The sequence below is a fragment of the Cupressus sempervirens genome, chromosome 9, assembly GCF_028749045.1.
Source record: "Cupressus sempervirens isolate cs-2001-9-10 chromosome 9, ASM2874904v1, whole genome shotgun sequence".
NCBI classification, from domain to species: Eukaryota; Viridiplantae; Streptophyta; class Pinopsida; order Cupressales; family Cupressaceae; genus Cupressus; species Cupressus sempervirens.
This window is the reverse complement of record NC_143126.1, coordinates 684,386,469-684,400,714: the sequence shown is the minus strand read 5'-3', so window position 1 is coordinate 684,400,714 and position 14,246 is coordinate 684,386,469. Positions and strand designations below refer to the sequence as shown.

General features: G+C 34.8%; 1 protein-coding gene across 1 annotated transcript; it reads right to left on the bottom strand.

Moving 5' to 3' along the window:
* Nucleotides 1-532: 532 nt before the first annotated feature.
* LOC149540576 (uncharacterized) lies at nucleotides 533-5,123 on the bottom strand. Its single transcript, XM_089802716.1, has 3 exons — nucleotides 4,965-5,123; nucleotides 4,655-4,865; nucleotides 533-4,425 (listed from the first exon to the last, which is right to left on the bottom strand). Exons 1-3 carry the CDS (start codon nucleotides 5,121-5,123, stop codon nucleotides 533-535), a joined length of 4,263 nt encoding a protein of 1,420 aa, XP_089658842.1.
* Nucleotides 5,124-14,246: the final 9,123 nt, after the last annotated feature.

Below are 14,246 nucleotides of genomic sequence, written 5' to 3'. Positions count from 1 at the left end.
CAAAATTGGCATCCTTCGCTTGCAAGCCTGGCCATTTTTTGGCATAAAACACACATTTGCTAGAGGTTGAAACAGAACATGTCTGGATCATTGGAACGATTTCAGACACACATCCATTCAAGAAACCGACTTTCATAAATTTAAAACAGAAACTTCAAAGAATGACCTACAAATTACAGAAACCCACCTGATCTCAAATATTACTCCAAAATGTAACGCTAATTACTGGTACAAAAAATTAAAAGCCCAAAGATTAGATCAACAGATGAACCATATTTCACGATGCGGCACCAGACAAAGAACGTTTTATGTTTCTTTCGAGTGTTTAAAGGCTTGATGACATTTGGCCTTGCGAACTAAATCTAAACATCACCTATTATGAACTGAAGCTCAACATGGCGAGCAAACATACTTCTCAAATGCTCAGAATTCATCGGGAAATTTCTGAAGAAATAGGGCCGATATGCTTTTGCCCAACTTATTTCTAACAGCAAAACTACTACTTTTATTTTGACAGATATTACCAGCGACCTCAGTCTCTGTTTCTGAAGAACTTCAAAGTGGCAGCTCCTGCAATAGCCTTGAGCATCTCCAAATCATACTCAATGCCAAAGCATTTCCCTGATTCTAAAACTTCATTACGCAGTAAATCTTCCAGTTTAAATGGCATCGGCTTATAGCTTTCATGGGCGCCAAGAACTTCAGAAACAATAAGCATTTTGAGACAGGAATCCCCTATCACCTTCAGACCTGAATTGCTTTCCAGCTGCTCTTCATCTGGAGATTTTGAAGGGAATAACATTTTCACCAGATTAGTTTTCAAAGAATCTGGTGAGCCGTCTTTCATATTGTCAATTTCTTCCCTAAAATGCTGCAATCTGTTCTCCCAACCTTGTATAAAATCAGGTGAAAGTTGCTGTGTTGACTTGGCTGGCATAGCTGATGCCTCAAAACTCTTCCCGCTTACCATGCTAGAAGTAGAAGACCCCTGACAACTTCTTGGAATATATAGCTCAACTGAGCCTTCAATTGGAAAATATTCAGAAAGGAAACTCTCATCTTCTTTAAAAATTTGGAGGTTTTTACTCTGGAGCATATCATTGACTATATCGGCATTAAATCTTACGGTGCATCCAAACTTCAACATCTCACACAGACCTCCAACAAGATGTGGATGTTCTGATAATAGGCCCTTTGAAATTACCTCAGCAAATTGAGTTGCCAAGGATACTTTTGTCTTTTGCTTTTGTGAATAAGATTTCTGTATCAGGATCCTCCTTCTATTCTTCTCCCAACGCACAGGAGAGTGTACAGTCACATTAATGTGCTCTGTCTCATTATCTTCAGTTATGACTGTCAAAGTGTACATAACTGCAAAGGGTTGAACGGCTTCATAAGCTGAAGACTCCAAAAGAGCTCTCACAATTTGATGTCTTTTATCTGCTGATAATTTGTTGACAGGATTCGCAAGATATCCAAGGATAATCATATACAAACCTATTCCAAACAAACCCTTCCTAGCTTGAAGCCTTTGCAAAGAGATATCATTTGAAAGAGACAACTCCCTTTTCTCTACTGCTTGTGATATTTTTAGAGCTCCAAGAGACTCATACATTGAGAACAATGAGTCCAATGGTATTTCAGGATCTGAAGGGTTAGGATACCATGCAAATTTGATCTCTGTGGAAGATTTTTTGAATAACTCGTTCAATGTAAGATCATCAGGAATAAAAATTTCATTAGGCGCACATAATTGAATGTGTGCATCGCTTGTGTGAGCTGGGAACTTTAGACCTTCCTTTCCTAACTTTCCTTTTATATCTGAAGGTGATTTACTCCACTCCTTTAAAACATTCCTCCAAACTAAACAACATTCCTGCTCAGTTACTATGCGATTACTCATTATCCAGCACTGCCACAAATTCAAGTAGTCCTCAATCGTAGGATGTAGAGACACACCAAGATCACTAGAGAAATAGGGAAGTAGAGTGTCTTCATAATACCTTTCCAGGATTTGTGACCTGCCATGGAAGAGGCAATTGTCATCATGCACTACACACAATTTTGAATCCTTCCACTCACCTGCAAGCCCATAACTATGTGGAATCCAAATTTTGAGAGGGATCGATTTGCTAGGCTTCCAATGGAAACGGTGAAGATATTTGTAGAGCCTTGTTATGACTTTCAAATCTGTGTGCATTTGAAGTATTTTACCGACCGTTTCACATCCCTTTTTAAACTCAACAACCACCCCAATCTGCTTGAGGACATTCTCGAAGTCATTCATGTTCCTCTTGTAGAAATTGTACTGTATAAAAGGAAGGTCATTTAACTTTATACCAGCCAATGACCATTCAGTATTGTACATAAAAGATAAATTTGGAGACTCATACCCTCGGTGGGTTCTTAGCCATTTTCCTTCCATGATACAACATTGGAATCGTTTAGGCAGGGAGTTGGCCAAAGATTGAATCCACTCTAAAAGCAAAACAGCTTGATCTCCAGTGAGAGGAGAGGAAACTGCAGGCAATGGAGCATTGGGAGGCTTCAGCTCGGGGATGTCCACTGCTCCAAGCCCATTTCTCATAAACAACTCGAGCTCCTCTTTCGTTTCCCCACTTAGTCCACTTGCATTTGCTTTCATGTAAGCAGATGACAGCGCAACAATTCCTTCTGGAACCCATGGATTGTCTCCTAATAGCTTGTGCCACTTGCCTATACATGCAGGCACAAGTTTGGCATTGCAACTCCTTACAATGTGTCCCGACTCAGTAACTACAGGCAATTCCTTGCACAAAATGAGCATCTGTGTTGAATCCATATAACCATTGACAGTTGAGAAATGCAAAAACTGAGCCACACAGATTATAAATTCCTTATTTCTAGATGCCTTAACATCTTCCAAGAGCTGCTTACTAAAACTTGAAATAGAAAGATTGGTGATCTTAGCACATCGATCTAGCCATTCCTGCAATCGTGACCGTTCAGTAAGTTTCAAGCTCTTCATGGCCATCTGTGTTGCTTTCGGCATGAATTTGTTACGTTGAGCGCTTCCAAGCACTTTGTTCCACCTTGTCAACCATGCAATATCTCTTTCTTCTGAGGAAATGTATATTTTGTTTCCATTAGAAAGAGCCATTGTCAGACTTGCCCATCCCACACCAGAGGAGCCATTGCCAAACTTAAAAAGAGGAAAATGCTGGAGAGAGCTTGGAATTCCTCTCTTCCAACGTTGAGCAATAAAGCAAAGGAGTTGCACATATAAATCCTCAGAAAGCTCTGCAATCCAACCAAGGGTACTTTGAATACATGTAGAGTACCATTCGTCTTGCACATCGGCCACTCCCAAGAAATCCAGGCAACTTGATTTATCCAGGCATGAGTGTATTATGAATACTCCATCAGACCACAAACCAATGGGCTTTTCCAACCCTTCTTCAGTAGCATTTTCTAATATTTTCCTAAACCCCGGAAGTATTTTGCGAGCTTGACTTGGCTTGCAATAGGCATTTTCAGGTTCACATAAGACAACTTCTTCTGTCCTGAGCTTGGTTTGGATGTCTTCCCGAATTCGTCTTAGCTGCAGATGAGAGGGGATATCAATGGGGAGATATTTGTAACAATATGATCTTGCAGAGGCTGGAGCCCCTCTCACACTCTTCATAAGAACAAGAAAAGCTGCACAAAATGCTGAGGGAATACAGTCAAGAATCCCTTTATTCCACTTGTTATCCCAAGGAATGCTTTCCCTTGAGGATGACAACAGAAAATCTGCTTGAATTATGAAGGGGAATCCAGTGACTATATCTGTGGGAAGAAAGGCATAAATACCAGCACCTGCCTTATTGCCTGTGGTAACTCGATCTTCACGGGGAAAAGCAAGTGTTATCACCCAATGGTCAATGTCTCTTCTCTCCTCTACCTGATTGTTCATTTTCACTGGAAACCTTTGCCTCCACATGTAATAACTGCATTCCCCATTCAATTTCCCATTATCCTGTGCCGATAGATGGAGAGTAAATGATTCACTTCCTTCATCCTTCACATTCTCAAATGCTATTTCCTGGGACACAGAGACTGCATTCACCCTGGGATTTTGGTTTTGGCTATCTTCACGGACAGAGAGTCTTTTTATTTTGGACATAAACAAAATGACTTCTGGATGAATGTTTGCTAGCTGTTCCTTCACACCTTCAACCTTCTCGGGGCGTAGAGGGAGAACTATTACAGTATTGGGAAGCTCACCTTGGCATTGACTACTATATATGCTTTTGAGATCTTCAATATTTGGCTTGTCCATCCACTCTGGGACTATATACCCAATTTTAACCCCAGATGGAGGGACTTCATTGAACCTAATTCTGTATCCATTGCTGAAAATATAAGGCTGATTCGTCACCAAGAAAACACTCTTGAATCCAATTCCTGAAATTTAAAAGAAAATAAGAATCCTTTGAGATGGATAAAAATAAATATAAATCTTCACCATTCATTCAAACAAACCAAGATTTATACCTATCAAAAGAAATTACCTATCAATATTTATATCTTCAATTCATTTGGGAAAAGCTTTAAATGTAGGCCTCCTATGACTGCAGCAAAACAAATTTCATAGAAGGAAAACAGAGCATTTTAAAGGCGCAAGAGAAGGTACCTTTTTCTCCAATGTACCCTCCCTGTCTTTTACCCTTCTTGGTGGATCTTCCAACACTGCAGAGGGATTCAATGTTTCGATGAGTAAAACCCTTCTCATTGTTGAAGACCAAGAGAGTAGCAGGGGCACCCACACCAGTCACATCTCTGCCCGTCACCACAAATTCCAAGGATGGTTCAACATCGTCTGCATATTCATTGTCTTCTGCATTCTGCCAAATCAGAAACACCCTGACCTTAATTTTCCAGTTAAAAAGTGGTAATGTCAAAAATAAGCAGAAACAATTTGAATATATCACCCAGAAAGCTACCTGTATAAGCTCCATAAAAAAATGGATGTCCTTGGTGTAGAGTTCCGCTGAGAGATTTCTGACAGCATGATGCAAATCTTCTGTAAGGGGGTTTTCTTCCCCGCCTATGGAAAATTTGGTTCTTCTTATCTCTTCAATATGCTCTCTGGGAGTCGCCATTGTCAAGTACAGAATTCAAAAAACTACTGAGCCAGAATTAGGCGTTTATGTGCATAAGAATATGTATATAGGCTCTGCATAAGAAAGATTCAAAATAAGGCTAGAATCTTCGACAACTCCTACAAACAATGTCTCAAACGCTCAATAAATCTTGCGTCTGTACTTGGCATAATAAGAATTTACAGTATAGAAAGACAATTGATATTGCTTGAATAGAATGCAAGAGAATTTGCATGTAGCGATTTTTCTTTTCTCCCGCCGCGTTTTTGGAAGTGTCATTTTTCGTATTAATTAATGGAAATACAGCCATTTCCCTCGATTTCTGCTGATTTTCCATCCTTGTAGTTACGTTTGCTGGCGCACTGTTATAAATGCTTACACGTCCCTCGGCAAAATTATAGATGATTGATTTGCTTTATCTCGATTTTTCGTCATCGCCTCTTCCCAGAATTTTAAAATATCACAGTTTTTTCTAATTTGTGTTCACATACAACTAAAGTTTGGTGTCTTGAAGACAATAAACAAGGCACAACATAAAGGTTCAGCTTTTATAAAAGGGTGCTATTACTAGTTTATAATTTTTTTTATATTTAAAAAGGTGGAGAGGTATCCTTCTCGAGCCTATTGCACTGAGATGGTATTTGTTTAATTATTTTATTATATTAATTTATTTAAATATATTGTTTTCAATTATTAAATTTAATTAATTATTAGAATGAACAATTTAATTATTAATAAATATTAGAACAAAATTTGACATAATACATTGAACAATTAATTTTGTATGTCTTAATAAAGAGTCATTTTTTTTAATAATTATACATACAAATAGTGTACGGATTTTAAAGAACAATTCTTGTGGGATTTTATATTTTCTTATTACGCCGAGAGGCGTTCTATACAATGGCAGCACGGAATATGTCAAGATTCCTTGTCAATAAAAAAGATTTGGGAGCAGTTACAAACTTTCAAATTAAATATTAAAAAAGAATTCTCGAAATAATAGCTGGTTACGCCGAGAGGTGTTCTATACAATGGCAGCACGGAATATGTCAAGATTCCTTGTCAATAAAAAAGATTTGGGAGCAGTTACAAACTTCCAAATTAAATATTAAAAAAGAATTCCCGAAATAATAGCTGGCCGAAATAATAGGAAGCCAAATGGAGGCCGAAAAAGTAGGGCCCGAAAAAGTAGGGCTCGAAAGAATAGGGGCGAAATAATTTCAATATGATTTTTTTTTTGTTAAATATAATTCTGCATGCACATTCATGCTTTTTTTTTTTGCGGGGAGTGGGGGAATTTGAAACAAATTCGTGGAATGTGAAGAGACGTCTGTTGGGGGATATGAGGAGCCTCTCAGAAGTTATAAAACCAAGGCTCCTCATTTCATTTTCATTTTATGTTTTTGCAGGAAGGAAGAGGTGGAGGTTATTGGAGGATTAGATTGGAGTTTTTGAATAGGAGTAAATTGAAGTTTTGGAGTAACATTTTTGCAGGTGAGATTTCTATTTTTTATTTATATTTTCATTTAGATTTAAATGTAGATGTAAATTGAAATTCAAAATTAGTTATAATATTCTACTTTGATTTAGATTTCAATTTTAATTAATTTCATTTAGATTTAGAATTCTGTTCATAACTATTTAGGCTTGCATTTAATAGTTTAGTCTTGCCTGTTTGATTTAGATTTAGATTTGGATTCAAAATCTATTTGATATATATATTTTATAATACTTTTCATTGTTAATGGTGCTTGATGGGAGTGTTTTAGGGGTGTCTTCTTTTCTATTTCTGAAATATTTTGGTCCAATATGTACTTTCCTAACCAGATCTATCCATTTTCTTCTGATTCATGCATGGAGCTTCCTGACGCTATTAGCGCGTTGCTGGGACTGAATGGGAATGGATTAAAGATAAATGACTGACTCTAGATCTGGATATGCATTTGGAATTGGCTCTGTTGTGGCTCCAATTTATAGGTTCCTTCCAGTCTATGAGCACACTAAAATCTTTGCAAAATTCAGAAGATCCATGACAAATTGAAACATTGAATTTTTGGAGCCTTTTGATTTCAATTTCTATTTGACTTTGATTTGGGTCATTGTATTTGGACAAAATTCCAGAGTTGCTCGGTCTTCTCAGATTTTATTTATTTTATTTCTCTATAAATGTTGTTAATAAGAATGAGTCTTGTTCATTTGAGTGTTGATAGCATCAATCTCTCTATTTTGAAAATATAGTATTTGTAATGTTTTTATAAACAAAACCTAAATGAATATTCGATTGTTCTGTGATAGATTATTCTGTGAGGTTCCAGCTTGGAGCTAATAAGATGCTCACTTCTAAAAACTCTTCGTAGTATACCCGTGTGTCTTCTTTAAGTTCTTTACTAATCTTTATCGCCTCCCTGCAATGGATTTTTTTTCAGTGTATTTTAGCCGGTGTGATTCATGAGTACGGAATCAGTTTAAACTATTGATGCAAGAATGCAAATCCACGGCAAACCCATTTTGGATTCCATCACACTCTTCTATCAATGTGAAAAAAAATTATTTCCCACTTACATTAATATTAATTGGTATGGATTTACTTTCATTATATAATGTATGATATGAACAAAATAATTTATATTAGAGAAGATACAAATAGTTGGAAGTCAAGAATAAATTGTTGTTACATAGTTTTAAAATCTGTATTATGCAGAACAACAAATCTTTTACATAGTTTTAAAATCGGCATTATGCAGAACAGATCTATGTTGTTTAGATTTTCTATTTTTAATTTAATCACGTTTGAAACAGAGCAATTAAGTTTTACAATGGGGTGGGTAGATTTGGTAATTTAGTAATTCAATATAAAAGTCATCATTTAATCAATAAAATACACTTCAACACAGTTTATTTCTTCCTTGCATCCTGAGCATTTGATATTTTAGTCATTCATTTTAATATTTTCAACTTTGATATTTTATATCTTGATATTGCTTATATATACTTCTGTATATATTATATATTACGCCGAGAGTAATCGTTCTCAAGGCTTTATTTAATCCCAAAGTTATTTTAATCGAAGTTGGGATTTATGAAAATAAAAATAGGCGGCTCGAGAACGATTACTCCCAGCATAATATATATAGAGGTATATATAAGCTAGTGGTAGTCGCGATGCAATAGGAAAAATATTTACTTTTTATTTTTTATTTTGATAAAGTTACTATAAAATTGTTAATTAATTTTTAATTAGAGTTGTATGAAGTTATTATAAAATTATACTTCAAAATATTTTTAAAATTTAATATAAGGAGTTTAATATAGATTAAAAATATATATTTTATTTTTGAAATATTGTAATGTAAAATGTTATAGTCATACATAGATGATAAAATTATACTTTGAAACATGCAAATGTAAAACTACTATGAAACATTCAAATTTAAAACATGCAAACTAAAACTATTTTGAAATATGCAAATCTAAAACTAATATGAAACATGCAAATCTAAAACTAATTTGAAACATGCACTTTTAAAATATGCAAATAAAAAGTATTATAAAATATATAGCTCAAAAGATTTTGAATTCAAATCTAAATCTAAATCAAACATGCAAGACTAAATTATTAAATGTAAGCATAATTTTTTTAGAATATAATTCTAGAAATCTACATAGAACTAATTGAAATTGAAATCTAAATCAAAGTAGAATATTATAACTAATTTTGAATCTGAATCTAAGTTTACATCTAAATCTAAATAGAAAATAGAAATCTCACCAGAAAAAAATTACTCCAAAACTTCAATCTATTCCTGTTCAAAAATTTCAATCTAATCTTCCAATAATCTCCACCTCTTCCTTCCTGCAAAAACATAAAATGAAAATGAAATGAGGAGCTTTTGTTTTATAGCTTGTGAGAGATTCCTCATCTCCCCCAACAGACGTCTCTTCACATTCCACAAATTTATTTCAAATTCCCCCACTCCCCACAAAAAAAAAGCATGAATCTACATGCAATATTATATTTAACAAAAAAATAAATCATATTGAAATTGTTTTGCCCCTATTTTTTAGGGGCATATTTTTTGGGCCCTATTTTTTCGGGTCCTACTTTTTCGGGCCCTATTTTTTCGGGTCCTACTTTTTCGGGCCCTATTTTTTCGAGCCTATTATTTCGGCCTCCATTTGACATCTTATTATTTTGGCCAGCTATTATTTCGGGAGTACTTTTTATTTTATGATGTAATAATTTCCTAGCTTATATATACCTCTATATATATTACACTGAGAGTAATTGTTCTCGAGACGCCTATTTTTATTTAATCCCAAAGTTATTTTAATCGAAGTTGGGATTTATGAAAATAAAAATAGGCGGGTTGAGAATGATTACTCCCAGCATAATATATATAGAGGTATATATAAGCTAGTGGTAATCGCGGCGTAATAAGAAAAATATTTACTTTTTATTTTTTATTTTGATAAGGTTCCTATAAAATTGTTAATTAATTTTTAATTAGAGTTGTATGAAGTTATTATAAAATTATACTTCAAAATATTTTTAAAATTTAATATAAGGAGTTTAATATAGATTAAAAATATATATTTTATTTTTGGGATATTGTAATGTAAAATGTTATAGTCATACATAGATGATAAAATTATACTTTGAAACATGCAAATGTAAAACTATTATAAAACATTCAAATTTAAAACATGCAAACTAAAACTATTTTGAAATATGCAAATCTAAAACTAATATGAAACATGCAAATCTAAAACTAACTTGAAACATGCACTTTTAAAATATGCAAATGAAAAGTATTATAAAATATATAGCTCAAAAGATTTTGAATGCAAATCTAAATCTAAATCAAACATGCAAGACTAAATTATTAAATGTAAGCATAATTTTTTTTGAATATAATTCTAGAAATCTAAATAGAACTAATTGAAATTGAAATCTAAATCAAAGTAGAATATTATAACTAATTTTGAATCTGAATCTACGTTTACATCTAAATCTAAATAGAAAATAGAAATCTCACCAAAAAAAAAATTACTCCAAAACTTCAATCTATTCCTGTTCAAAAACTTCAATCTAATCCTCCAATAATCTCCACCTCTTCCTTCCTACAAAAACATAAAATGAAAATGAAATGAGGAGCCTTTGTTTTATAGCTTGTGAGAGACTCCTCATCTCCCCCAACAGATGTCTCTTCACATTCCACAAATTTATTTCAAATTCCCCCACTCCCCACAAAAAAAAAGCATGAATCTACATGCAATATTATATTTAACAAAAAATAAATCATATTGAAATTGTTTTGCCCCTATTTTTTTTAGCCCTATTTTTTAGGGGCATATTTTTTCGGCCCTATTTTTTCAGGTCCTACTTTTTTGGGCCCTATTTTTTCAGGCCTATTATTTCGACCTCCATTTGACATCCTATTATTTTGGCCAGCTATTATTTCGGGAGTACCTTTTATTTTATGATTTAATAATTTAATATTTAATTTAGAAGTTTGTAACTTTTTCCTTTTCTTTTTTATTGACAAGGAATCTTGGCATATTCCTGTGCTGGGCACTTGTGCTGCCATTGTATAGAACGTCTCTTGGCGTAAATATTTAATTTAGAAGTTTGTAACTTCTGCCTTTTCTTTTTTATTGACAAGGGATCTTGGCATATTCTCGTGTTGGGCACTTGTGCTACCATTGTATAGAATGCCTCTCGGTGTAAACATATCCCTATTGATATTCTAAACTCTAATCATAACGAAAATCTCAGCCCAAACCATAATCTAAACCAAAAACCTACACACTAATATTGGTTATAGTCCTAACCCTAAAATCTAACCCTTAACCATAATGTAAAAACAAACTCCAAAATATTGATCAAAATCCTAAACCTAACTATAGGGATAACCATGATATTAAACTCTAAATCCAGTCCCAAGGTCCTAACCATGGTATAAACCTATAACCGAACTCTTAAAAAATTTACTAATCCCTGATCCTAATCACATTCCCAACTTTGAACTTGAACCATAAACCATAGTTGTAACCATAACCATAAACTTAAACAAAACCCTAACCCTAAAGGTACAATCATAAAATTAATCATAGCTTAGACCCTAATCCTAGCAAAAACCATAATCATGACCAAATATAAATCTTCACCTTACCCCTAATCATAATTTCAATGTTAACCCTAACATTAGTTTCAATCCTACCATGATATGAACCCTAATATAGACTTTACCTTGATCCTTGCCCTAATCTTAAGTCTAATTAAACCCTGACTAAAACCTAATCTAAATGATATATCTAACTATAATCTTAACTGTAACTATATACAACCCAATGCTAACCCTCATGTATATTTAATCCCTAATCTTAACTCTAAATATTCTATAAACTCTAGAATTGACCTTGATTCTAACCATAACCCTAAAATCTAAATTGTAACCATAGCACGAAAGGTGGGGACCCTCGCTACGTGGCACAATTCTGGGTCTTGGAGCCTCGCGAAAGCACTACAAAGTGAGGAAATGTTAGAAAGGTGACATGTGGTAGCATGACGCAATTCTGGGCTTTAGAGCATTGAAGAAACAATGCAGCGTAAGGAGGTGCTAAGATGGAGACTCATGGAAAGAAGAGGAAAGACTTTCATCTCGCTGGCAGAAAACTACGAAAAGAGATAACATGATGTGTTAACCTCCCACAAAAAATGCAAGGTTGACCACAAGGGGGAATTTGGTTTTCCCAAAAATGAATGATGGTCATCGATGAAGGTCTTCCTCTCGAAATAGACGGCATAGATGCATCGTGAATCCTCACCAATGAAGGATTAAGTTGCAACCGTCGATGTAGATTCTCCCCTCAAAAAGGATGACTGAGATGCAACAAGGAAACTCCTCCCAATGAAGGATTAAGTCATATTTGTCGATCAAGATTGGCTTTATTTCCAATGGATGACTAAGATGTAGTGAAGAGATTCCTCCCAACGAATGAAGCAGATAGCACAAAAGGTGCGAACCCCCTCCATGTGGCACAATTTTGGGTCTCAAAGACTCATGAAAGAATTGTGGAGTGAGGAAATGTTGGAAAGGCAATGCATGGTAGCATGATGCAATTCTAGGCTTCAGAGAATTGAAGAAACAATGTAGCATGACGATGCATCAGAATGGAGATGCATGGTAGCATCTTGTGCAATTCTAGGCTTTAGAGTGTTTCGAAGACACTAGCATATAAAGAAACATTAGAATGGGAATGCATGGCAACATCTTGCACTTTTGGGAAGATGGGAAGATAGCTCGCGAAGAAATAAGAGTTATCGAATCTCGTAGCATGAATCAACCTGACCAAGAAAAAATGATCCAGCTTGGTCAATGAAGAAACCGAGCCAACACAAAATGTTAGCCACCAACTTTAGCGATGTTAACCCTCTACAAAGAACCTATCCCATTTAAGGTCTCTTAGATCAGACATCAGTGATGGGTTGAATAGGGGGAAAAAATAGCACACAATGCCCTCCTAAATGAAATTATAAATGTAACACTAATAACCATGGTCCTACTTCTTTCCCTAACCTTATCCATGAGCATGGGAATATACATATTATTATATAGGGCACCTTATATAATAATAAATATAATCTAAAATCCCAACCCTTACTCCCCTCCTAACTATAACTGTGACCATAAGAAAACTTCTAAATATAACCCTTCCTCTAACTCTAACCCTGACCCTAACCCTAACTATAATTGTAACCCTGAATCTAACTCTACCATAATTGGACTTTAACCCTAACTATAACTGTAACCCTAAACCTAACTCTAACCTTAACCGTAACCATAACTGTAACCCAAAACCTAACCCTAATCGTAGCTAGAATTCTAATACTCTGTCTACCCCTAACTCAAACTATAGCCCTAACTATAACTCTAACTCTAACCCTAACTCATATTCTAACCCTAAACCTAACCCTAACCTTGACCCTAACCCTAACCCTAAGCCCAAGCCTAACCCTTTGTCTACCCCTATCTCTAACCCTAACCCTAACCCTAACCCTACCCCTAACTCTAACCCTAAATCTAACTCTTGCTATAAATCTAACTCTACCATAATTAGACTCTAACCCTAACCCTAACTTTAATCCTGACTGAAACCCTAACCCTAACCCTAACCCTAACTCTAACCTTAACCCTGACTCAATCCCCTTACCCTAACCTTAACATTGATATAACTCTCTCTATATATAACCCTAACTCTAAATATAAACCTAACCCTAACCCTAACCCTAACCCTAAATCTAACTCTAACCCTAACTGTAAGCGTAACCCTACCCCTACCCATAACTCTAACTATAAATCTAACTCTACCATAATTGGATTTTAATTTTAACCCTAACCCTAACTCTAACCTTAACCTTGACTCAAAACTCTAACCCTAACCCTAACTCTAACATTAACCCAACTGTAAAATTAACTCTATTGGTAACTCAAACCCTAAACCTAACCCTAACTCTAACTCTAGCTCTAGCTCTAACCCTAACTCTAACCATAACTCAAACTCAAACCCTAAACCTAACCCTAATCCTAACCCAAATTATAATGCTCTGTCTACCCCTAACTCAAACTATAACCCTAACCCTAACTCAAACTCTAACCCTAAACCTGACCCTAGCCCTAACCCTAACCCAAAACCTTACCCTAACCCTAACCCTAACTCTAATCCTAATCTTAACCCTAATTCTAATCCTAACACTAACCTTAACCCTACCCCTAACTCTAACCATAAATCTAACTCTACCATAATTAGAATCTAACCTTAACCCTAGTTCAAACCCTTACCCTAACTTTGTCCTAACCATATATCTACGTATGACTATAAAATTTTACATTACAATATCCCAAAAATAAAATATATATTTTTATCTAAATTAAACTCCTTATATTAAATTTAAAATAATATTTGACTTAAACCTTAACCGTAACCGTAACCTTAACCATGAGCATTACTCTAACCGTAACCTTAACCATAAACATAACTCTATGCCTAACTCTAACCCTAATTCTAACTCTACCATAATTGGACTCTAATCCTATCCCTAACCCTAACTATAAGCAT

What these genes read in the sequence shown, in the direction of transcription:
- LOC149540576 (XM_089802716.1), bottom strand. Translation starts at nt 5,123, where the DNA reads ATGGCGACTCCCAGAGAGCATATTGAAGAGATAAGAAGAACCAAATTT. An exon ending in TTTTTATGGAGCTTATACAG is followed by an intron (nt 4,866 to 4,964) that starts GTAGCTTTCTGG and finishes CTGATTTGGCAG; the next exon opens with AATGCAGAAGACAATGAATA. An exon ending in AGGGTACATTGGAGAAAAAG is followed by an intron (nt 4,426 to 4,654) that starts GTACCTTCTCTT and finishes TTTAAATTTCAG; the next exon opens with GAATTGGATTCAAGAGTGTT.